The 26,463-nt window shown below is 36.9% G+C and overlaps 1 protein-coding gene across 1 annotated transcript in view; it reads right to left on the bottom strand.

Moving 5' to 3' along the window:
- Nucleotides 1-433: 433 nt before the first annotated feature.
- LOC124157967 (protein pigeon) overlaps nt 434-26,463 on the bottom strand; it is a 64,577-nt gene continuing 38,547 nt past the window's right edge. Inside the window, exons 12-17 of the mRNA XM_046533094.1 lie at nt 25,137-25,322; nt 19,859-20,133; nt 15,454-15,668; nt 8,135-8,410; nt 6,562-6,633; nt 434-3,979 (exon numbers count right to left, since the gene is read on the bottom strand). Of these exons, the coding sequence (XP_046389050.1) occupies nt 3,909-3,979; nt 6,562-6,633; nt 8,135-8,410; nt 15,454-15,668; nt 19,859-20,133; nt 25,137-25,322 (1,095 nt within the window). The 3' untranslated portion in view covers nt 434-3,908. The remainder of the gene's footprint in view (nt 3,980-6,561; nt 6,634-8,134; nt 8,411-15,453; nt 15,669-19,858; nt 20,134-25,136; nt 25,323-26,463) is intronic.

Here is a 26,463-nt window from a genome sequence, read left to right on the forward strand (position 1 = left end):
TGGTGAGGCTGGAGGCTAAAGTTACGAGCAGAGATGGGTTATGTGTCAAGAAAAATTAACTGGGTTAAGCTGCAGTTGCTTTTCAAAAACTAAATCAGTTACAAGTACGAACTACGTGTTCCTAAAATAAAACTATTTTTTCAAGGAAATAATCTCATAAACTAATAAAGCACTGTTATAATTTTCTTACAATAATAGTTTCATTCACCTTTTCCATGCTAAAATGTCACAACTTGGCTTGCCCCTCAACCCCTATACCATGGCTTGCCCTCCCCTAGTTATGATCCTGGGTACACCCTTGTTCTTGTTATTACTAGGTTCACAGGGCCTAAAACCCAGGGGTTTGTTATAACAAAATTTTGAGAGCGTTTATTTCAGGAATCATCGCATAAAAAACATACCTTGCCAAAATTTTTGTCTCTTCAATCTCCGGTACATATACTCGCACTTTGGAATAGCTTCAGAGTATGATATATGCGATTAAATAATGCACAAATACAGTAAGTCTTCCACATATGAACAAGATGCATTCCGAGAGCTTGTTCGTAAGTTGATAAACCTACGGAAGGCATCGAAAAGTTTGGTTATCCTGCAGAATGCAACAGTGCATTACAATTTCTGAAAATTTGTAAATCGAAAGTTCATAAGAAGAGGACATACTGATCGTAATTTACGAGCGGAAATGAGTGGGTCACCATGATTCCAGAGGAATAAATACATGATGTTGCGTGGATACTGAAGTATCTCCTACTGACGAAAGAACTATAATTGATGCTCGAAGGCATAGTGCACAAGGAGAACTTAAACATAGCACAATGATTATCCGCCATTTAAAACGCCATTAGTTAGTGTATAAACACCGTTGCTTATCCGTGGAACTTCGTAATAAAGTTCACTTTATAATCCCTGGGTCCGGAAATGAGGCTCATAATTTTGTAATAACGTTTATTTTACTGTAGATTGGATCAGCCTTATTGATGGGACCAATGTTTTTCTTCGTAAATCGAGAACTTATAATACAATTAAGTTGTTCATATCAATCTGGATCAACAATAAGAAATACTGTAATAATTGGTTGCAGGACAAATTTCAACATCTCATTTTCACTAAAGGATACTAAGAATACCACTGATTCAGCAAACCAATCTCAATAGGTAATGCATTAGCTACCTATGTTTTTTCTTCCCTGGTTTTCTTTCCTTTGCCATAAAGAATTGAAACTTTTTTTGTTTGACTGATGGGCAGTGGGAAGGTATGGGGGTAAAGGGGTCACTAACTAGACCAGGGGCACAATGTCGTGAAAATTCTGGGCCAACCCATCATGGGTTTGAAAACTCTTTTAGAACAACAGGTAAGAAGGTTCTCGCTCAACACATGCAGTGTTTGCTATTCTTTGCAGTGGGGGTTTGGTCAGCGGCATACCCAAATTGGTGTCAATTCACGACTTAGAAGAACATTGGCTTTTGAGATTGTTCTGTCGGGACTGTACAGATATTTCACAAGGAAAAATCTTTATGACAAATAATGCATATCATACTATCAAGAGGAGGATCACATAACAGGGTCATGGAATCCACGTAAAGTTTGCACACTTACAGTTATCCATATGTGGTTCATGAATCATTCTCGCGAGGGGTTATATAATCAATTTATTTTAACCAAAAAGGCCCTTTAGCATTTAAAACCCAAATAAACTCACTTCCAACAACACCATGTCGAAATACGGGAGGCAGAGTGGGTAAGGTTCTCCATTCCCAAGTTGTGGGCTGTTTTACGCCCATTTATGCTTATATTTTTTTCATTTTCTCAGGAGATTGGAATGAGATGTTGCAGGAGAAATATCAATTTAAAAAGTTGCATAAAATTTTATGCTCGCAAGGGCTATACATCCAATCCTGAGATTATTCATAAACCACAAACAGTAAACTGTAATCCTTAAATACATTCTGGCACATTTATATCAGATTCTCTTCCAGTAGGCTAATAAAATAAATGAAAGTAGAAGTCAATTAAGTAAGAAATGAGGAAGGGAAATGATGGAGAGAGGAGGAAAAAAAATCTTAAGCACCAATAAGTGAAACATAGTGAGAAATACAGGCATTAAAGATGGCTCTAACTGGGAACAAAGAAAAAAGATCCATACAAGAAGTATCAATGTATGAAGCATGTTCTGATTCCATTTGTTCAAACCCCTAAGTAATAATATAAATAATTCACCTACTTACCAATTTTAGTATTTTTAGTTCATGGCACATATCAGTTGAAAGCTAAATTTATAATACCACATAGGTCTTCCATTCAACAATATCTGTACAGTATAGAGAAAATATGAATACAAGTGTAACAGCAAACAAAACTAATCAATCATAATACAATATATTGCACTTTCAGCAGTTAAAGAGTGTTGGTCCCTATAACACAACAGTTAAGCATAACAGCTAACAATTTCTCAAAGCACTCCATCATCTCAAGTGCAAAATACTTCTTGGACCCACAAAAATAGGAGATCAAAATAAAAAATATCTCATCCAAACAGGGAAAAACTAATTCCGACTACAAAATGAGAGGTTACACTTCCAGCACAAACACAGCTTACAGGCATTCTCAAATAGCAAATGGGTAATCCCAAGTTTACCACGGCAAAAAACATTTAATTGAAATCAATAAAAGGAGTAAGATGTATGGGCAAAGCAAAAGTTGGCAGCCCCTTTCCTTAAAACTTTAAGTTGTTGATTAATTTCATTCACAACCTTATGGACAGAGCAATATATAATATTTAACTTGGCCCCCTTTCTTTTCTCTCCCCTCACCCCAGAGATTATAGTGGTCAGGAAGTTTGTGGCTATAATATAATCAAGAACAAACTTCACTTTCATTGAGAAAAGGAATTATCAATTGAAATAAAAAAAACAAAAGAACAGTATTGTTTCTAAATTAATACTTCCATCATGTTTAATGTAGCAAAAGAGGACTCAAAAGTCAATACCTGAGATCAGATTGTGGCACATTTGATAAGGTACTTCAGTTCATTTCCCTCGGGACCAAGACATTCTGAGTGAAAATTTTAAGATATTTAAGTGTCACAAGGTTATAGACATCTTATTAACTCTTCTCCAAAAATTATTTCACAATACCAGGAGCAAGAAATGATTGTTAAACTAACATTTATGAAAATTGAAGCAATTATGTTCTTTGCTGGGAATCTACCCTCACATTTCATCAATCTCATTTAGTATTACCCTGGTAAAATAATAAATATTTTTAATAACATCTGAAACCACAAACTTCTTGTACTTTAAAATACACATATCGCAAGAAAAGCAGCGGCTTTAATGGACAGAGGAAGCTGCTTCAAACTGACAGTTATTTCCAGATAATAATAGGGGAAAGAGAAACAGTAACAATAACTTATATATGGAGGTGATAAACCTATTTTGAAGACAACTCCCCATGACAGGGGATCATTGTAACAGTGAAGTTGACAGTATAATGCTTTTGTGAGCCGAATACAAAATTATTGATGTTATATTCAACTTCTATTCATTATGTAAAAGAATTAATATTGCATTGATATTTTTTTTGGATTCTATGCAATCATTTGGACGCTAACTTATTTTGTAGAGCAAGTTAAAGTGAGCTTTCAGTTTTAAGGACGGAAAACTGAATTCTGAAAATTTGAGCAAGGAGAGGCATTTTAAGAATGGATGGAAAATGTGTGCAATAGGAGTAGGACAAAGCATCACCACATGTGAGATATGTTATGAAAATTGTACAGGTACTTGCCAGCAATAAAAATGAAGGAGAATTCATTTTTGGAATAAAAACCCTTTCCAAAGCCAAGTAACAATTTTAGGTGCGCCATTAGTAAAGCCAAATGGTTATTGGACCACTTTACAACAAAAAATAATTTAGTAGATATCATCTGTTGACATCACTGTTGCTTCAACAAGGAGACCGAAGTCCAGTTCAGCTAGGCTAGCTGAAAAAGTGTAATGATAAATTGTAAAATGCTGTAAAGAGTCAAAGACAAAGAAAATGTTGGGAGTCACTCTAATTAATACATTTCCTACTGTAAATTGCTATTTTTTTGTGGAATTTTTTATGAACATCTAAGATTGTCACATACTCAGGAACAATTATTATTCTTGAGGCTGAGGGTGAGATGAAGAAGGGGTCAGATTCCAGTTCAGCAATGCTAGCTGAATACTAAATCTACGATTGTCTCATACTCATACGGGAAGTCCTTTAAGTGTCACCATTTGAAACATCTCGAAAAGCATTGAGCATTGGTGCCAAAAATAAAAACTTCACCTCATGGGTATCCATTTCTATCACCTAGCAAAATTTGAACAAGATCTGATGGTTACACTTGAGGGACTTTCCTTGTCAGCCTCAGGAATTATTCCTGAGACGATTATTTGAAAATCAGGACCATGAAATGACCATTTCTTTACACACTGATTCAGGGAAATTATGAGATAGCAGGAATAACTGATTGATGGAGGTAGCCAATGATAAGCAATAGGTATCTTAATTACAATTCCCATGATCTGTTAGCTCATTAAAGTAAAACTGCACCCAAAAATATTTTTTAGGTCAATAGCCACACAATTAAATGTTAAAAACACAGAATAATATCTACACAAATAAGTACAAAAGCTCAATATTCTCGTGTTTAACAAGAATTATCCCCAGAAAATCACTTACAACATCAAGTTGTATGCATCAATCATATCAATAAAATATTGATGAAATTTTTCGAAATTTTTCTTCCTGGAAATTGTCAAGAAATCATGAAAACAACATGAGATCAAACAACTTTAATGATGCAATCACCCTTTCAAATCTACGATATTTGTATGAGATTGCTTCCAAGAAATGTGCTCTCATAAATTAATCTTGATTGCATTATCTACAAGAGCAATGTATTGAGGAATGAGTGCACTTATGGGAACATCAACATGTTAACAACCTCCCAACCAGGATTGTGCGTAACATTTCATTAGATAAAGCATTGAAGCTGGCATCCTTCGGAGACAATAACTAAGATTGAACACCATGATGTTTCCTAAATCAAAATCACCTGTATACTGTGCCTCTAACAAGGGGCACATACAAGCAGTACTCGGGAAATTGTAATCAAACTCAGTAGTGTTTGGTCATAAAGGGCCAAATGTTAAATTTCCTGAGCAATAATACCTAGTTAACGGAGTTATTAGCCTCCTGAGTTATGCACTCAACACCCATATTCCCCTTAATCCACTAAAGGGCCTCTATCCTTGCTATTAGGTACATAGCATGATAGGCCAAATAAGTTCTATTAATGCTGATATAAAAATTACTCTACAATTATTCTATGTGCACATTTATAATTTAAATTACTTTAAAATTAACACAAGGAGTAATTAAGATTGAGTGTTATAACATGAATAATGGAGTTGTTTATAAAACTACAACACTTACGAGAATATATCTAACGGCTTCAAGATCACTTCAGAAATATGGACTGATTTGCACTGGAATGATCGGTGCCACGCTCACACTGGGCTTATCAATGCCAGAGCCTGGGAGAGATCTCACCACAAACTAACGTGTTTCCTAGCAGCATCACCAATCAACTACAAGCTAAACTGAGTACAAACTACAGTCAACGTTATGAACAGTCTGAGCATTGCCTTAGTTTCACCAACTTGATAAGCCTCGCCGTGGACTCCAAGCTAGCTCATCGAAAGGACTACTATGGCATTGTAGTATTCAAATCCATGATGCTCACTAAATCATCTCATTACAAAGGCATTAATTTAATTTTACACTTAAAATTTCTCGAAGAAAAATTCTTGGTTCATCCATCACTGCATACCTATATCCACCATGTTACCAGAAACCCCATTAGGTGTCTGGAATAAATTTCCTACCATTGCACAGCAATTTGATGCACCTAACCAATCCTGGATGATGCATATCCATTACCACATTGCTACACAACCACGGATTCATCAATTTTTTTAAACATGTGCCAATTATTGTTTTGCAATATTTAATTTGCAAAATTATATAAAAATATGCAATTTAACAAAAATGTATAGCTTATTCCTACATGAAAAAATACTGATAGGAAGTTAAAGTGATATTTAAAGCTGAATATGAGAATTGAGGGGCTTCACCTTTCAGCTTCAGTTATAAAAAGCACCCTATATTGCAAGCAATTTTCCGGAGAATATGAGAACTTGTTAAACTGTACTTCCACTATATTTAAATAGACTCTGATTTAAAATCCCATCTTATCAAAGAAGTACATAATTCACAAGGTAGCATTCAAACACAAATCTGGATAACACAATAAAATCTCCGCTACTACCCACACCAATTGAGTCAATATCAACATGGTTTAAAAGTGCTAATACAGGTATCACTACAACCAAAATACCTCTTCTTGACTGCTGACATATGAAATAAAACTAACTAAATTTCACATCTAAAAATGAATGTGTGCTATTTACAAGAAAAATAATTGAAAAATTATATTAGATTTATGATCCCACAAAATAGGGTAAGAATTACCTTTTGCTGTAAGCAAATCAAGGAATGTATCTAAGGGCGATAATCTGTCAGCAGAAGGAAATGCAGCAAGACCTGGAAAACATTGTATTAATAGAAGCAGTCAGGTAAGTCATCAGTATAAATCACCACCAAATTAAATAAGCTGTAGTCAGACTACATCACCAACAAGTGTAAGTATATACATATTTGTAGGTCTTTTTTTCAGAGGAAACATAGAAGAATGGTGTTCTGAGGGTTTTTTTTTGATACTAGGAAGGTTTTCATTCAATGAAATTCGCTACCAGAGTATTTACAGAGGATAACCTGATTTTAGTTGTAAAAGAGTTCCACCACCTTTTGTTCCAGAAAAAAATGCTCTAGATACATATTTAAATTGGTCAAATTATGTATTTTACAAATTTTACCAAATCAAAAAAATTAAGTTTTGCAACTACATTAAAACACTATTTTTTAAATATTAAATATATAATCCTTTATGGGTGCCATTAAACAGTGCCGTTTAAGTCCCCATGCCAAAATCATCATGGCAATCTGGCATGGTGGTGTGCCATCAACCATGAGCAATATACAGAGCACCAACATTTACAACCATTTACCCAGCAGAATACCCATTGCATCATGCCATACTGTTAATAAGTAAAAAAAATGGGATTCCTCCCTAAATAACCACTGAAATGAACCCTCTCTAAATGAACCCAGCCTGAAAATTTTTTTCTAGCTATGGCCTTAGGTCTTTAGATGTCCAAAAGATTTTGAGGGGTCACTAAAACAGCAGAAAACCATTAAAAGTGAACACATATTATTCTACATTTGAATCAATCACTTGTCTTGTCCGTATCAAGTACATATGTAGAAGTGGTGACATGGAAAAATCAGCGGGGCCTGAGTTTTTTATTACAAGTTACATCTTCATGTTTCAAAATGAATTTTTATTTTGGATACAAATTTATATAGTACTAGGAACTTTGAGGCACCAAATCATAAAGTTTAATCTGACTATTATTATGTCTTTTCTTAACCAGAGCATTCCAGCACCATGACACCACTGGTATGCAGTTTTTTTTTTCAAATACCGCCCTTCAAATTATCATCTGAACTTTTTACAAAATACAACCAAAAGGCAGACTGATGTACCACGGCTTTCAGCAACCAAATCCACCCTGATCATTGTGAATGGTTGAATATGGAAAACCTAACACATAAAATCATTCAACATATCCTCTATAATTCTCTCACAGCAAATATAAATACATATGTTTAATTATTCTCAGTGCACTTCATATCTAAATAATAACCAATCTAGTTGAAAAACATGAAGCAATTTTCCAAAATGAATATTTTAGGAAAATTATTCATGGTTTATTATCATTGACACCTTCCGCTATATCAAGCCTGAATGATTTGATATTTATCAAAACTAAGCATCTTACAATGTAAATTAAGGAAAGTCGAAGTAAAAAATCCTGATTCAAAACACTAATAGATAAATCCATACCAAAAATGATATAAAATTTTTTAGGAATGTCTAGAAATTTAGTGGTAAAAATTTGGATAGTGATTATCAGTCACATACCTTTCACTGGATTATTTGAACTTTGCAGTGTTTTTGAAGAGTTTATTCTAGTTGCTCTCTGCTGAATGACTTGCTGCTGCACCATTTGTGCCCTTCCATGGCGGGATGCAGGAAGAGATGGATTCCCAGATAGAATATTGAGGGCATGTTCCCTGGCTCGAATCATCACACTCAATGGATGATGCCAGGCGTTCATCAGACGTCTTGCCCGTGAACGAGGCAAAAGGTGAAGGAGACTCAATTTCTTTTCCATTCCTTCAGGGGTGTCATCGATGTCTTGGAAATAAAAAGAGGAATTTATATAACAACAAAAGCTTTTGTGTGAAATTGTAATTTAATCTATTTTTCTAAATTATTAAGGCACATTTATTGACACAAAATTAAATGCACATGACATTCTTCATTTCATACAATAACTTCAAAGCTTCTGTCTTTCCTGCACAGATGAGATAGAACTACGTTTAGACTCTGCCAACATTTCAAGCCCTCAAAGGAAATGAAATAGGAATGAATCTCATGAGATAGCCTTCACTTACACCAGGGGACAAACCATGGAACTTCTTTAGCCAAGTCATAGGCCCCCACACCACCCAGGACTCCTTATTCTTATGGTATTGTCACTTCACTATCTCCTGCAGTATAACCATCCTACAACAAGAACTTATATAACCAATGTTTGCATTTGCAAACAGTTTCCTGCAAATGAAATTTACACCTAAAAGCATAAAGAAGCTTTATTATTATGAAGAGTTTCAACCCTAGCCACTTTTCATATCAATAGGGTAGTTTCCTTCATCAAAGAAAACAAAAGGCAATAATTGCGATTCGTTACCCACCATTAGTGTATTCATAATATACAAATTATTTCGTTTTATAAATGCCGGTTTAGACGAATGGCAATGGTCCATTTTTATCCTCATTTGAAAAGGGCCAGATTGGCGCCCATGCGATGCCACTCCACGTGACGTCACAGGGACCTAGTTTCTATAGGAGAAGATAGGAGTTATACATCGTCTGAGGTTACCAATGCATGCATGAGGCGCAGAGCTCAGGGAAACATGTCTTAATAATCACTTATTAAAACTGGCTAAGGTCGGAAAGTTTTCCTCGTTTGATAAGGTATTAATAATCCTTATTTAAGCCAAGCGCTACCAGGCGGCAGGGCACTAGGCTACCCGCTGGCAGCCTCCGACGTATCAGCGCTAAGCCTCGCCTCAAGGTCACCTCACCGGGCGGAGGGGGAACCAGAAATACGACATACGGAGAGATTTCCCATCATTCCTACTAACGCGTCGCGTTTTCGCGCGCTTGAAAATTTTCACTTTTCATTTAATCGCGAAAAATAGATATTATCATTAAAAAATCTAAAAGTGTGAAATACGTACTCCAGGAGTAATAATCTTTCGATTAAGGCAATAAAAAAATAATAGGAAACCACCCTATTGTAGAATGTTGCATACAAAAGCAAAAAACAGAGGGGAGAGTGTGCTGAGGGAATGAGACTTTGGAATGCAAACCTAGGCCAGTGCTCTGCCGAGACCTACAACTGGTCCGCAAGGAATGAGAAAGTCGCAATGCCGTGTCCATTCAAACTTATACTGTTAAACTAACAAAATTTACACATTTAGGATGCACAATAGGGTGGTTTCCTATTATTTTTTTATTGCCTAAATCGAAAGAGTCTGTGTCTCTGTCAAAGTTCAGTCTCGCTCAGGCAGTGAAGGTGAACGGTTGTGTTGTTCTCGGTCGCTCGGTTTTTCGCTTGAGACCTATTCTCGCTCGCCTCGTAATGCCCAATTGTGCAATATGTGGCCTTCCTACAAAATGTGGCTCTAGCCTCTCCTGCAGTGTATGCAAGAGTTTGCAACATCCGTCCTGCAATTCTCTAACTGAGGAGGACTTCAGGACAATCCTAGATCTGCAAAAGCCGTGGACTTGCAGCAAATGTCTTGGGAAATATCGCCTAGACCGCAGAGAGGAAACCCCAGTGAGAGGCATCCGTGCTGCGTCTCCTACTCTTTCGGACGAGGAGGAAACCACAAAGGAGCTGTTGCAGACCCTTCTGCTGCGCGTCAACTCCATCCACAACGAGCAGATTGCATTTAAGGATACCATCTCTACATGGCAGGTATCTGTGAGTGAGCACGCGAAGTCTATTGAGCTTATTAACGATAACCTCTCAAAATTAAGCAATAAGCTTGATGAGCTATTGAGTGAAAATAAAGTTCTATCTAGCAAACTGTCCGATTGTGAAGTTCGCTTAAACTAAATTGAGCAGGAGCAATTGCGGAATGTGGTAGAGATAAGAGGCATTCCTACGTCTGACGTTGAAGTTGTTGATTCCCTCGTTATTGCAACGGGATTATCATTGGGGTTAAAAGTTGACATCAATGATATCGACTATGCATTCCGCATTGGTAGTCGCTCAGCGGATAACCCAAGCCGTGCAATTTTAGTACACTTCATGAGGTCCCGTGTTGCAGAGGAATTTGTCCAGCTACGTAAAAGGAAAAGAAATTTACACTTGAAGGACTTAGATGTGCCCCATTTGAAGCCCTATTCACTAAATCCCCTCATCTACGTAAATGAATCATTGACCCCATTTAACAGAAAACTACACAGCATAGCCCGCAGCCTAAGAAAGGAGGGTAAAATCAAGTTTGTCTGGATAAGAAATGGAAAAGTGTATGTAAGAAAAAGTGAAGGTGCCGATCGAGTCCAGGTGAACACCGAAGAAGACCTACAGAGGGTCAAATAGGATATATGTGCACGTTTAAACTCTGAAATCAACACATTACCTTTAAACACCAAAGCTACTGTTGTACGCGAGCCACAAAAACTTAGTGCATGTCATGTTAATGCTTAATCTTTATTTGCACACATTGATGAATTTAGACATTATTTTTATGCAAAAAGTTATCATTTAATTGGAATATCCAAAACCTGGCTGAAAGAACACATACACAATAATATGGTGATCCTCCAAAATTATCAGTTAATTCGGAATGATCGACTCGATAGAGTTGGTGGTGGTGTGGCTGCATATATCCATGATCGCTTTAATTGTAAAGTCCTTGAAAAGTCCGATGGTACTCCTCGAAAACCTGAATTTATGTTTTTTGTTGTCTCTAATGCTAATGGCAAGTTATTGTTTGTAGTCATGTATAGACCACCAAATAGTTGTTATGTATGTGATGATTTTGAAACCTTAATATGTAAGTACATACCTATGTATAAAAATGTCATTATTTGTGGGGATTTCAACATTGATGTGCTTAAAGATACACGTAAGAGTGCTTATATTAAGAATTTATTGTTTAGTTATAATCTTCATCTGCCTTCTTTTCAAGCTACACATATTCTGGAATCAAGTCAGACTTTGCTTGACCTAATCATTGTTGAAAGGAAAGTAGATGACTTTGGTCAAGAATCTGTGAACTTTCTATCAGAGCATGACTTAGTGTATGTGAACTATATTTTCAACCCGACACCATACAAACCTCCTGAAATATGTTTCCGGGATTTGGCTAAACTTGATTACGTTATGTTTGAAATGGACTGGAACGGTCTATCATGGGAGGATTTCTTTTTAATGCGTGATGTCAATGAAAAAGTGGCAATATTCAATCCCCACCTTACTTGCCTTTTAGATAGACACGCTCCCATTAAAAAAAATTAAATGAAGACGTAACCCATGTCCCTGGCTCTCTCAAGAAATAGAAAATGCCATGCATCACAGAGATTCTTTACGTAGGCACTTTCATAAAGTTTTTTCATAAAGTGAAGCAAATGCAGCATAATGCAAAAGTTATCTACTTCTTTTCTTGCTTATCAGATAAACATGACGCTCGTTCTCTGTGGCAAGAAATTAAAAGATTGGGTCTCGGAAATTCCAGAAATGAACCCACCAATATTAATTTCCCCCTCAATGAGCTTAATACCTATTTTCTAAATAGATCCACATCGTCTGATTGTATAGACGAGGAAGAGCATCTCGATGTCAATACTTGCATTGAGCGTGAATTCAGCGATGAAAATCTTTATTTCCCTCATTTTACCCCCGATCTACTATTAAAATACATTTCAATGGTAAATTCAAACTCTACGGGAGTAGATGAAATCAGTATTAAGGTAATTAAAAAGATTCTTCATCTAGCTCTTCCAATTTTGCTTTCAATTTATAATTGCTCGTTAGATTACTCTCTTTCCCCTCCTTGTGGAAATCTGCTCTCATTCAACCAATTAAAAAGAAGCCCAATCCAGGAGAAATGTCCGACTACCGCCCTATTGCAATACTGTGTGCCTTACCAAAACCTCTTGAAAGATTCGTGTTTAATTGTGTTACTGAACATCTGTCTAAAAATAATTGTTTAAATAATTTTCAATCTGGGTTTCGCAAAGGTTATAGTACTCAAACAGCATTGATTAAAATAACAGATGACATAAGACTTGCAATGGATAAGCAGAAAATAATAATATTGGTACTCTTCGACTTTAGTAAAGCTTTTGATTGTGTTAACCATAGTATACTTTTAAGAAGACTATCTAATTTGAAAATATCTACTTCTGTTTTACAATGGTTCCGTTCTTACTTGAGTCAACGTTTCCAGGCGGTGAATGATCGGAAAAACAATGTACATTCTGAATTACTACCTGTCAAACATGGGGTCCCCCAAGGGTCAATACTGGGGCCATTGCTCTTTGTCATTTACATTCAGGACCTCCCAAATAAGAAACGTCATTGTAAGTACCATCTATACGCTGACAACTTGCAGATCTATATTGACTGCGATCACAATGTGATCGCTAGCACCATTGCTCAAGTTAACGAAGATATCTCAATTATACGTGAATAGGCATCTAAAAATTGTCTGAAACTAAACTCACAGAAAACAAAGAGCATTATAACAGGCAGTGGCAAGGTCTTGTCTTCCATAAACATCGGCTCACTGCCTAAAATTCAAGTAAATGACGTAGAAATAGATTATTCTGAAAAGGTTAAAAATTTAGGCGTTATTCTAAATAAAACACTAACTTGGGACGAACACATAGCATGCATCTCTAATAAGGTAATTAAATCTTTGCACCAGTTAAAATGCTTCCGTAACCTAATGCCTATACCATTGAGACTCAAACTAGCGAATGCTTTGTTGATTCCTCATATTGATTACTATTCTTTGGTGATGTCGAACATAAATAAATGTCAGATATCTAAATTACAGAAAATACAAAATTGTATCTTGCGTTATGTACGTAACATTGCATATAATGAGCATGTCACTCCATATTATAAGGAATTAAAAATTTTAAAAATTGAAAAAAGAAGAAAATTTCAAATGGGTTTCTTTATGTATAAACTTTTAAAAACTGAAACTCCTTACATTTTCCAGCCTTACATAGATAACTTAATGAAAAAAACATTCATTTTATATTAATTCATGTCATGTATGGAATTCGATTCCTCAAGAGTTAAAAAATATCTCAACAATCAGTAATTTCAAAAAGTCTTTGTTTTCTTTTAATTTTTATGATACCTGAATTATATAAGCGTCCGCAACTTGCAATTTATGGGTTTGTATGTTTTTTGTATGGTTTTTGATTTTGTTTCATGTTTTTGGAAATTTGTATAACGGTGGTTGTTTGAGTTGGTTGGTTGAGTGTTTCATGATTTCTTCTTTTTTTATGTTAACCTTCTCAGTCTGAGTGTTTATGATTATGTATTTATTTAGGCTCCAAAGGAAAGGATTCCTAGAGCCAATAAAGTTTATTTATTTATTTAAAGATTATTACTCCTGGAGTACGTATTTCACGCTCTTAGATTTTCGAATGATGATATCTATTTTTTGCGATTAAACGAAAAGTGAAAAATTTCAAGCGCGCAAAAACGCGATGGCTAGGTAGGAATGATGGGAAAACTCCGTGTGACGTATTTCTGGTTCCCGCTGCCGCCCTGTTAGGTGACCTTGGGGCGAGGCTTGAGCGCTGATACGACGCAGGCTGCTAGCAGGTAGCAGAGTACCCTGCTAGCAGGTAGCGCTTGGCTTAAATATGGATTTTTACTACCTTATAAAACGAAGAAAACTTTCCGAACTTAGACAATTTTAAAAAGTGATTATTAAGAGATGTTTCCCTGAGCTCTGTGCCTCATGCATGCATTGGTAATCTCAGACGATGTAAAACTCCTATCTACTCATAGAAACTAGGTCCCTGTGACGTCACGTGGAGTGGAATCCCATGGGTGCCAATCTGGCCTGTTTCAAATGCGGTTAAAATTGACCATTGCCATTCGTCTAAACTGGGATTTCTATTACCTAATAATTAGTATATTATGAGTACACTATTGGTGGGTAACAAATCGCAATCAATGCCTTTTGTTTTCTTTGGTGAAGGAAACTACCCTTTTGTCCTTTAATTCTTTTTTTGAACTCCATAATGATTGGAACTCAATTTTCAGGTGCCAGTGACCAATTTGCACTGTAAATAGTATCATCATGGAAGCTGGCACACCTCCACACCTAGTAAAATTACCTGCAGTCACCACTGTCTTTAATATATTCATATTAGAAAAATTTGGTACACATTATTAGGTGATGTTTATAATTTTTGCATCTTTAATAAGTTCAAGAAATGGCAAATTTTTTAAACATTTGCCTTTTAAACTTTAGGGAACTGGCAGAGTAATTAATATTATCTGATTTTCAAAAAAATCTCATCAGAGACCCTGACATCCGTCCACAAATTTGATTAGATGAGAAAATGTCAGAGGATAAGCCTCTGGGCTAATTGTCTCTGAAGTAGTGTACGACAGGGTATTGCTAAATGGGAAAATATTTAGGGAGGGTTGAACCCCTCAAAGCCTGGCTACATGCCTACACTAAAAAAAAGCAAAAATTTTGGAAACACATGCATTAAGGTTCATATCTTTTTCTACAAAGTTCATTAATATTAACATGGACAAACTATTCATTCATTGAAATTGGGAGAACACTTTTTATCCTCAACATGCCATGGAATTTATTCAATTTATTACTTTTTACTTAAATATAAGCTTTAAGATTGGCCGATTAACCTTTTTACCATGAAATTTTACACCAAATTTATTTAGACCATTTTTTTATGTGAAAATTTTGAATTTCCATCATGAAAAAGAGTTGATATGACACAATTAGAAACCTCAATCAATAGATTTATTGGACAAAATTTCAAGATTTTATACACCATGAACCTTTGCCGCTACCCATGAATTTTAGCCCATTTAAACTCGAACTTCACTAGTATTAAAAATTTGATGTTTGCACACCTTTAGCGGCAATACTCACCAGCAATAATAGCCTTCATGGCATCCACTTGGAGTTCAAATATTGATCTATTGGCATATTGTAGAAAAAGAGCAAATGTAAGGGTTCTATAGCCAAGGTATGTAAAGAAAGAGGAGAACCCTTGAGGAAGAGGAAATGCCAAGCTGTCTGCAGCCCATCTAAAACGCTCCAATAAGGAAAATAGTACATGACGACGATTCTTGTCGATTTGGTCTCTGTATAGAACAAAAGATAACACAAAATAAAAAATTATGATCAAATATATTAAGAGCTAGCATTATAACTGGTATCCCAAAGTGTAATAAAGGTAATCAGAGCATCTTTAGTTTAAAAAAAACACTTGGTAGCTGCATATGATTTTTAAGATTTTTACTTCTGCCAAATAGGTCTAAACAAAAAATGAGAAAGGTAATAACAATAAAATTCTTTAAATGCTTACAGCCTGGTACAAGGTACTCTTAACCCCTTCACTGACGGATATTTCTCAACAAATATCACAAAAAATGTCATATTATTTTATTACGTTTTTTAATTATTTATAGGTAGATATTAAATAAAAAACATTCATTTAAGTGTTTTACGAAGTCATTCATTTTAAAATTTACTCTTAAAATATCACTCTTTAAAAAATTTCATGTATTTCTGCATAAAAATCAAGTAAAATATTTCACAATAAATATAGTCACAAAAATTACTCACTATAAAAACAGACGATGGAGTTAGAAAAATATTAATATAAACTCCAAATTTAAAACACAGTAAAATATTATATAAACTAAAAGTCTATTTTTGTGTGGTACACTTTGAAGCAAGGGGCAACGCAAAGGCCCACATTACAGTCAGGGCAAAAATAGGACTCTCCCTCCTCACCATTTTTCCACGCGCATCTCGCTTTCGGGAGCACACAGCACACTTCCGAGTTGGGTTTGACTTATTTATCGTGGGTGGGATTATGTCTGGGAAATGCCTCTCGGTAATTCGGAGGAGATGGGCTTTTGCAGGTGGCCTACCTGCCTTAGGGGAGGGAACACTTGGGAAGTACAGTTCAATCATTTTATCTATTAGGTCCAGCATTGTATTGCAAATGTGTTTTATCACCCATTGTCTCATTGTAATCGATGACTACCTTTGGTTTCATAACCACTGCCCCCCTTTTCTGCACCTCTCTAATTTCCCTGTTGTGAACTGTAGAGAGTAACGTTACTTCCTTCTTGCCCTTCTAGGGAAGAACCAAAATTTTTCCTTTACGGAAAGCTGCCACATCTCATTTCTTCATTTTTTTCTTCTTCAGCCCCTCTGGCATCCCCTTTCGTGTTCCGCGCACAGTTCCATAAGTATCACAAGAATGAGAAACTAGTTCCTCGGCTAGTTGTGGAGAGGTATAAAAATTGTCTGTCGTGACACAATACCCTTTTTCAAATAGTGGTTTCATCAGTGACAATACTACTTGGGAGGACATTGGCTTACTTTCAAAGTCTTTGTCAAGAGTAGTGCCTTTTCCGGTATAAATGATTGTTGACCAGACGTATCCAGTGCCTGACTCCCAGAGGACAAAATTTTTTATGCCAAATCTAGCTCTTTGTACAGTAATTCGCAGAGGAAAAAAATGTTAGCTGTGAACACTCCAAAAGACTCCGTACAACTGACACTAGAATTTTATGGAATGGGAGTGTAAGTAACCCAAAACAGATAGTGGTAAAAGGACCGAGGCAAAGAAACCAAAACATGAGGGTCAGAGGCATTGGGAAGAGAAAAATGGTGAGAAATAGTGTTTTGGGTCATGTGCGGCTGTAAAAAGGGAAAGTGGAGGGCAGAGGGGAAAAACCGTTGAGGGTGCAGCGGTTGCATGAAAGGGAGATCGGAGGGGAGGATGATGAAAAGGATGAGAGGGCGGCCGCGACAGTGCGTAAAAGGAAAGGCTGCGTAAAAGGAAAGTCGGAGGGGAGAAAACAATGGATGAAGACAGGGGATGGATAAACAAGGGGGTTGGAAGATAGAAAATATGCCTTCCCTGGAAGGGAGAAATTGCTGAATAGCCGAAGGTTCCATCTCAAATCTATGCACGGTCACAAATATTGAAAAACTTACGGAAATGAAATAATAATCAGTTGTATTTGTAGCTAAATAATAAACTGAAAACTAAAAATCAAAGATATAGTTGGTCATTATAAAGAAAAAAGACAATAAAACATCACTGAGTAAGTTGATTTTCCGTGCGAAGATTTTGACACCATGCTGAAAAAGAACATTATCAGAAAGTTCCCCACTACTGTTACGTAGTTTGCGGAAATGGCTTTCGAACACGCGACCTTTGGAATAGCAGCTTGGACGTAATTTATTTACGAGGTCCCGTCGACTACACTGAAGAGTAAGTAATGATAGTTTTGCTTGGTAGTGTTTATAAAATGTTTCAAATCAAGTTATTCACTGAATAAAGACATTACAACATCCTTTCCGATAGCAAGATTCGAACGCGCGACCTTCAGAATAGCAAGATGGCACTTGTCTGCCGACTCACTTCGGCTGTTCCAACGATTGATAAAAACTCTGTGAAAAGTCATCGCAGTTATTTATAAAACACATTAAATATGTTTATTTGTTCATTTATCACATCTCGACATACAATAGGTTTAGAAACATAAACATTACGATAAATAATAGATTTTTCCCCTCTTTTGGACCTCGAAAAAAAGTAGAAGTTTGCAGGATATCATGCATTGTGAAGACACGTATGCACTCTCGCGGCAAAACTACGTACTTCTAATAAGGGGACGAGATATCTCGTCCAGATCATGAAAGAAGAAGCGAACTTGACATAGGACGAGTTAACTCGGCCGCGTCAGTTTTTGCGCGTCGTCTTAGGACGAGATATCTCGTCCGAATCAGGGAAGGGGTTAAATACCGATTATTTGCTAACTTAGCCAGTTTCTTCCATTATTTTTTTCTTTGTGACTACTTATACCAACCAAAACAATTTTGTATTTTATGCCCGTTTTTCTCACCAGATGGAAGGCTTGGCAATGGGTAGTCCCATACCTCATCGCTGGTTGAAATTTATATGGAATATTTTAAGCCAAAACTTTTTAATTTCGGACATCAACTTTTATGGCAGTTCGCCCCCTAAAAAAAAACAGCTTTCACAGACTACATTGACCTGGCCAATTTTGAGTTTACTATCAGCTTTATTTTGTTCAGTTTTCATACATCGATAAGAGATTAAATCCACAAACATAAAAATGGATAAATGCATGCGTGAGGTGACTCGAACAATTCTCTCATTTGAGTCTTGGTTAATTGGTAATACTAATAGTAATTAGCTCTGAGGCGACGAAAACAGTCTGGTTTTCTCCTCCTATCCCTGCGACATAGAAAGTGAACACTAAAAATTTGTAGAGGTAACCTCATATTTGCATACTTCTTTACAATTAAGAAAATCTCAAAACATAAGTTGTGTAATAACCTTGAAAGAGCCTTCGGCCCAGAGCAGAATTTTCCTCAATTTCACGTTTGAATACTATCGCTACTTCTTTCCCTGTTGGCACTGCTTTCCAGGCAGGCTGACTCCCTCTCTCACTCTTCCCCCTATATCTCTTTCAAACTGCGGTGGAAAGCGTTTCCTCTCCCTCCAGACAATATTCCATTGATCAAAGGTAGTTTTATTCTTTTTACCTTCATCTTCTGTATCATGTTACGGCTTACAATCCAGGTCTGGAAGAGTCTTTAGGTGTTTGGTTTTCCTCTTCAATTGGATTTTTGGTTGGAATGCAGATTCTGAATCTCAGAGTGCCACAATATGGCATAAAAGGCTAAAAAAATTCATTTTTTTTAATACTCGAAAGATGTCACCTTTTCGTACGTAAGTTATCTGTTAAAAGTGAATGAGCAAAATTTCCTCTTTTTTCATTTTTCAGGTTTTTTCCAGTTAGGTTCCAATCGAGGTAATTGGGCTCAGGCTTCATTAATAAATTGGTGTTTCTTTTCCTTCTAAGCCACAAACTCACCACCGTAATTCATTGAACAAGGATACAATGGCATTCCATCATTTAAAAAGTTGAAAGTCGCATATTTTTGCAACTTACTCCTACAACTCTCATATCTGTCAGGTTAACTTGGAAATTAGTGACTCCATGTTCAGCATAACTATAAATTTAAAATGAGTATTCATTTAGCACGAAAAACTAGCTATCTTGTTCCCTTGACATCATAAGGCTTTCCACTACATCATACCTACCACAATAACTTTTGGTCAATACTTTAGCATTGTACACCAAAATTAACACTATAGGACTTTTGACAAACTGAGGGCAAGATTAAAGCACTTATCCACACACATGCATACCATTCAAGGAATTAATTTAATTCTGTAAAAATGCATAATTGTATGAATTTCATAGAAGTAACTCACACTAAGGCAAATCCTTTTTCACCCTCTCGATCTGAATCGACTCGAGCAGCAAGACACAGGAGGCGACACAGACAACGAGATGCATCCAGCTGAGACGCAGAGTGGCGAGTGGCAACAGCATGCACGTGCATTGGATGAAGTTGCTGCTGACGACCGACAGATAAACGACCCATGCCTAAACGGGCAGGGGGCCCAGACCCACTCTCACCAGCTTTGACTGGCCCAGCAATGCTGCTACTGTATTTTAAGAGATGCATGCTCAGCTCCCTGAGGTTCTGGAAATCACAGAAATTCACACATGCAGTGAGAGTTTAGATTTATCTATTTTAACTCCCCACATACCACTGGTAAAAATGCAGCATAATCCTATGTTGTCAAACCATTACCTTTTATAACAGGATTTATAAAATATTCACATGAAATATCAACATAGAAATATTTAATCAACATACTTCTGTACTGTGAAAAGCATTTTGCATTCTTGACTTTGACATATGGGTCCTGCCTGACTAATTTGAATATCTAATTGTCAAATTAGAAGCACAGAATGTCAAGAACAAATAACACCCTCCATCCCAGAAGCTAGATTGCAGATGGATCGGCAAGGCAGTAGCCCACTACTGCTCAAACCCAGCCTCCTACACTCCCCTCTTGTGGAGGGGGGAGTTTTGTGGGAAGTAGCAGTGATACACTTAAAAAAAACTAGTGATGGGTCGGTTCGATTCCTCGATTCTTCGATTCCTCGATTCTTGACCAAGAACCGGAATCGAAAACGAGTACTTGCCAAAGTGAAAAATTGATTCCGATTCCAGTAGTTCTTCAAACCACAAATTTATATACGGCCGCGTTTCGAACAGTCATTCGAATTTTAGCGCCACGTAATCGTAATAACAAAACACATATCTTGGGATGTGCGAGTACTCGAAAATTCGAATCGAGTCGAGTTGTTGGTACTCGAGCGTTTCGAGTAGCATTACGAATGTCGAGTCGAGTAGTTAAGGTTACAGAGCTTTCGAGGCTAGTAGGTCCAGCAATCTGCCGACAGGAAGCGCTATCATGAAACTCATGTAATAATGCAGTTTTTAAAGCCGATAAGTCATTCTAATGCCTTGGCCTGGTAGTTTCAGCTTGCCGAATACACTAAAGTTGTCAACGAGGGCGCCGAATACCTTTACGCCAGCCGCGGCGGCCGATCGTCTTCCTACCCGGCACGCACTGATCCGAAATCGGAAAAAGCTGGAATGAAGCCCAAAATGATCTTTTTGGGGATAGAGACTTGAAACTTAGCGTAAATACTCATAAATTATTACCGGATATAGATTTATATGCCATTTTACATAAATACGACCCTTTAGTGAGATACAGTGGCCCAAACATGACCAATTTATCAATGCCACGCGACATATCGTTTTTCCTCAAAAATCTTTGAATTTATCCAGGTGGTTTTGCGTTGATACGATTTATATGGAATAAAAAACGCAATATTCCTTTAACCTGGTGCTTTGCCTATACTTTCAATGACTTTTGAGGATTTTGGCTCTCATCTGTCTGCTTTTACAACGCAAAATGGCCGACCCGTTTTTCACGTGAAATTTGACATAATGTAGACATTATCTTTCGTTTACAAAAAAATATAACTCGGAAAATTTGAATCACAATTGTAACGGCAGCGCTAATTATCATTTATGAGTAGCACTTGTCACAATTCCTAACCTTTCCTTTTTGTTACTATTTGAGTGTATTTGGTATAAATGTAATTGTTTCATGTGTGCGTGTGAATAGCATTTTTTTTTAAATACCGCGCAAACAAGGTGAATCACGACCCGACAGAGCGCGCTAGTGGAACCACTGCCCTCCCCTCCCTTCCCCTCTCACGAGACAGTCAGTGATGGAACACTCAACATCGGAGAGAGACAGCCAGTGATTGAACCACTCAACACCGGAGAGAGACGGTGGAGAGGACGGTCGAGCAGTCATTGAACCACCCAACATCGGAGGAGTCGGTCGAGCATTCATTTTTGGACCACTCAACATCGGAGATAGACGGTGGAGAGGACGGTCGAGATTGATCGAGCCACCAATGTTGGAGAGAGTCGGTGGAGCATTGGAGCCACAGGCTACTGGAGATAGAGAGAAAGCACCTTGGCAACTCCCCAGTCGTCGGCTTGGAAAATGCAACGAGGAACCATAACGAGCGCATGAGAAGTCTACTCGACCACGTCACCACCTCGTGTTCCCGAATAAGGTGCAGTAATCAACCGTGTCCCCACACTGTCCCCGGTCGAAGCAGCGTCGAGAACGTTTCTCCCTCCTACCCCCTCTTGTCCCATTGCAAGAAAGCGCTGGAACAATTAGTGAATCTTGAATCTCAAAAGTGCAGCAGAGGACTTTTTAAACCCTGCGAAAAGATTTAAATGCAGTTCATTTCAAGTTTACTTTTATGTTATCAAGTTGATTTTTGGTTTCTTTGTATTTTGTATTTGATCCTTGACAATCCGGCCCTACTAACATTTTTTCAAGTGCTACTCCCCATATTTTTGTATGTTAAATTTAATTATTGCGATCTTTGTCAATAAATGCATTTCTTGTGTTCGCAACCCAGGAATACGTGTGGTCTTTCACCCTCAACCTCCCCTTCCAATTATCCCGTACGTTTCGCATTCCCAAAATTACTCGTTTTTTTACGTCGCCCCCGCTCTGAGGTGTTTCTTGCTCTATTTTATAACGGACGCAAAACCCGTTCGTCACATGTTTTGTCGCCCAACGTGGGGCTCGATCACGCATTTCTGCATGATCACGAATTCACCCGATTTTTCGTTTGACGAGATATTTAGTGGCACCGCAACCACGCCGTTGCCTGATCACGCATTTGACGCCGTCATTCTTGTTTGGTGGAGCGTGGCCTCTCCATACCTATTTGAGTGGAATGGGAACTTTGCTCCGCGCCACGTGTTAACTCGTCAACTTAACATTATATTCATTGTTTTGAGTCAGAGGCCATTTCTGTGCTCTTTTCCGCAGTTTCTATTTGTGGTCATTACCATTTATTTGCTAATTTCATGTGTGAGACGGACAAGTAAGAAAAAAAGGAACGACGAGGATAATTGATTTTGTTTAAGATGAGTGATTCGGAGACAGCATTCACTAAATACCGTGACGCGACGACCAAAATACTAAGGATTGGATATTTTTCGGAACCATCCCACGCATAAGAAATATGGCTCGGGCATTGAAGTAAAGTGAAGAGATTAAGTCAGCATGCTTAAGAGAGAGAAAAATGAACTGTTTTCGTGAAAGGCAACGACCGATACCCTTTTTCCCTTTCCACCTTCACCGAGGTGAGTCGCGCGGAAGGAGGAGTTTTGACACCACAAGGCTCTTTTAGCCATTTTTATTACTGCGTCCGTCCGATGTGATATTCATTTGTAGCGTTTAGTTTCTTTCTTGAACTTAAAAAAAAGCAAGAGATTTTAAGGTTGATTTAGTGACGTTAGAAGTACAGAATTTTTTTGGCTCTACAAAACTAAAGTTTAGTTCTATAGTTTGTTTGCTTCGTCTACTTGAATTCCATGAAGATTCAAGATACAAAAAAATCGTTGATATAATTTTTAATAAAAATTCCAAAGTCTCCGAAATCTTGCAATTTTGGTAGGAAAGTACTTGCTCAGTAACACAAGTGTGTAGCAAAAGGCAATTTTCTGCAGCAGCAATACTGCAACATGGAAACGTCAAAACCTGCTGGCTGAGCATGTAGAATAATTGGTTTTTCTGCTTGAGAATTTGAAAGGGCCAAATATTACATGATTCATAGACGTAGTATGTAATCTTTATTATAGCTGTGACAATTACTATACTCAGGGCTCTCCCTTGTAGTTGGATACATATATATGGTCGACATATTACTTGGGGTTAATTAATTTCAATTGTCCCTATGGAACTGTTGAAGACACATTAATTTTCATTCATCTCCTACTTCTGACAATAACCATCAACGATCCTCATTATATTTCCCTTCTTAAATTAGGCTATACATTCGTCATAGAAAATTGGAGTAGAATATATTGTAGCATGCATTGCTGTATTGCCTGGTTCAGAAATTATCATACTCGACTCGACTCGATACTCGCGAGTAATTTTCAACTCGACTCGAGATCAAAAAGTGCTACTTGGAAATCCCTATTATATTCCGAAGGAGCAAACGCAGACTAGGGAGCCTGTGACAGGTATATGGTCAAGATACACTGATTTTTTTGGAAAAGTACCCAAAGTCACCATAGCAAACACTGTTGGAGCTGAAGTGGAAGCTTATTTATTAGAGATGAATGCACCGCCAAATTCCTTCCCTGGGAAATACTGGAAGACTTGTATCTCCTACCCAAGGCTGAAAGTATTAGCGAAGAAGTTTCTTGCCGTACCGCCATCCACTGTGTTCAGTGAAAGACATTTAGCTCTGCAGGAAAAATACGTGTTGTAAAATGCAACAGGCTTTATCCTGACAGAGTGAAGATGCTTTGCTTTCTGAGCAAAAATTTAAAGTCTGCAAAAGGAGACTAAATTTGTGAGACATTATTGATAATGATAATATATTATCAGTCAAAGATAGATATTAAAGGAGATGCTTTTATTTCAAATTTAAACATGAACAGTGCTAATATTCTAAAGTAATACCTATTATGTAACACCACTTTTCAGGTATGTTCTGTTTTGAAATTTAGCTATTACATTTTAATTACATAGTGATGATATGAAAGATGCTTTTGTCAACTGACTCTAGAGTAATATTTTTTAAAGTGGTTTTCTTGTTGCCTGGAATTAAGTGATATTTTTCTTGGAACCTACGGCATCAGAATCGATGGAATCGGTATCGGTAGAATCGGAATCGAAATGTCAGAATCGGAATCGGGATCGGAATCGATAAAATTTTGGAATCGACCCATCACTAAAAAAACCTCACCCTGATGAAATCTGAATAAGACTTGTTTAATGCATTAGACTGATGAAGCATTCTTGGAGTATATGATACATTTTTATGAGGAAATTATAGTTTACCACAGGAGTTCAAGACTTTTTACTTGCATTCTGCCATGAAACCCTGCTCAAATTTTATGTGGCCATGAATACCAAATCACTCTAATTATTTCTAGTTTAATTAGGATAAAAAGTTTAGAATAAACATACAAATAAAGATTTTACAAACCTGAGGTGATGGAAATACACTTTCTACATTAAAAACACAATCAAAATAACATGAGTTGATTTGGGCAATGAAATTTGTTACCACTGATATCACATGCTCCTGCTTAGATGCTGTGCAAGATTCAGCTTCATGAAATGGGAGGGAACCTTCAGCACCAGATGTCTTGCGTGATGCAGAGAGGGTTGAGAGATCAGCTGTACCACAGTTTGTGCTGAGAATGGCTCCACCAGGAGATAGTGGAGTACTTGATCTTGACAAAGCTTCTGGCTAAAAAAACAAAATGATAACAAAATTATAAAAAATTAATTCACGAACAAAAATTGAGAAAGAATATTTAAAAAGGGAGAAAAAATCTGAAATAAATTAAAACTAGTAAAAAAAATCTTCACAACTAGAGTATTTAACCGACCAGGTATTAATTTAAAGTAAGGAGAATTCAGTCGAAAAGTAAAATTTGCTATGTACCCACTCCATACATGCTTAAGCCATACCAATCTTGGTTTCAACATAAGTTGCCACTGCCATGGTCAGCAACTCACGTGGAAACCATGAATACTACCAATAATGACCATATAGCTCAAGGAAATATTCAATTTTCTTCGTCGAAACACACAATGAGATTTGGCATGCATTAGCAAAAAAAGATAAAAAGAAGTTCTGGTAAAAAAGGATTATGTTGGCACATGAAAATGTATCAACAATGGCTTTTTAGGATATGATGGAGCAGCAATATTAAAGATTTCCACTTACTAAAAAAGGTTGATCTGTTCTGAGAGAACTATAGTAAAGTAGGCATGATTTAGTGACCCAGGGAATTTTATTACTCAAAATAGAAGATGTTAATGCCTACAATTTATGTTAATTTTATGTATGTGGATGAGTAATTTCAAGCACTTTGACAATTTCAACATTTTTTATGTCAATGCCATGGCCCTTCAGGCCCTGAGGTTCTGCTTCCTCAAGCCAGAAATTCTGACCATTCATATGTTTTTGTGAGCCTGTTACTGACTATTATTCATTAGCAGAAGACCTAGGTCTTGACACGAATAAGCTTGTGAAATAATTGTTATCCTTCACTGAAGAGGTCATCATTATCCAGTTCAATTCCAGTTGTCACATCAGTCAAATAGAGTTGGGCACAGTTTATACGATAAGTAGGTCGCAGAATGGTATGGAGACCAAATGCAAGAGAAAAAATTCCAAAAAACCAGACATCGCATCTGAGATGTATCAAAGGGAGAAATTATTGGACTGATTGCCTAATATTTTTATGTTAAAAGTTTCTTAAAGCCAAGAATTTTGTAATCATGCTATCAGTTCAATATGCAAAAATGAACACCAACTGAAATGATGTGCTGAAGATTCTTACAGCTACGTTGTAATCAAATTGGGTAGCAATGCTCTAGAC

Source organism: Ischnura elegans, chromosome 1 (assembly GCF_921293095.1).
Source record: "Ischnura elegans chromosome 1, ioIscEleg1.1, whole genome shotgun sequence".
Lineage (NCBI taxonomy): Eukaryota > Metazoa > Arthropoda > Insecta > Odonata > Coenagrionidae > Ischnura > Ischnura elegans.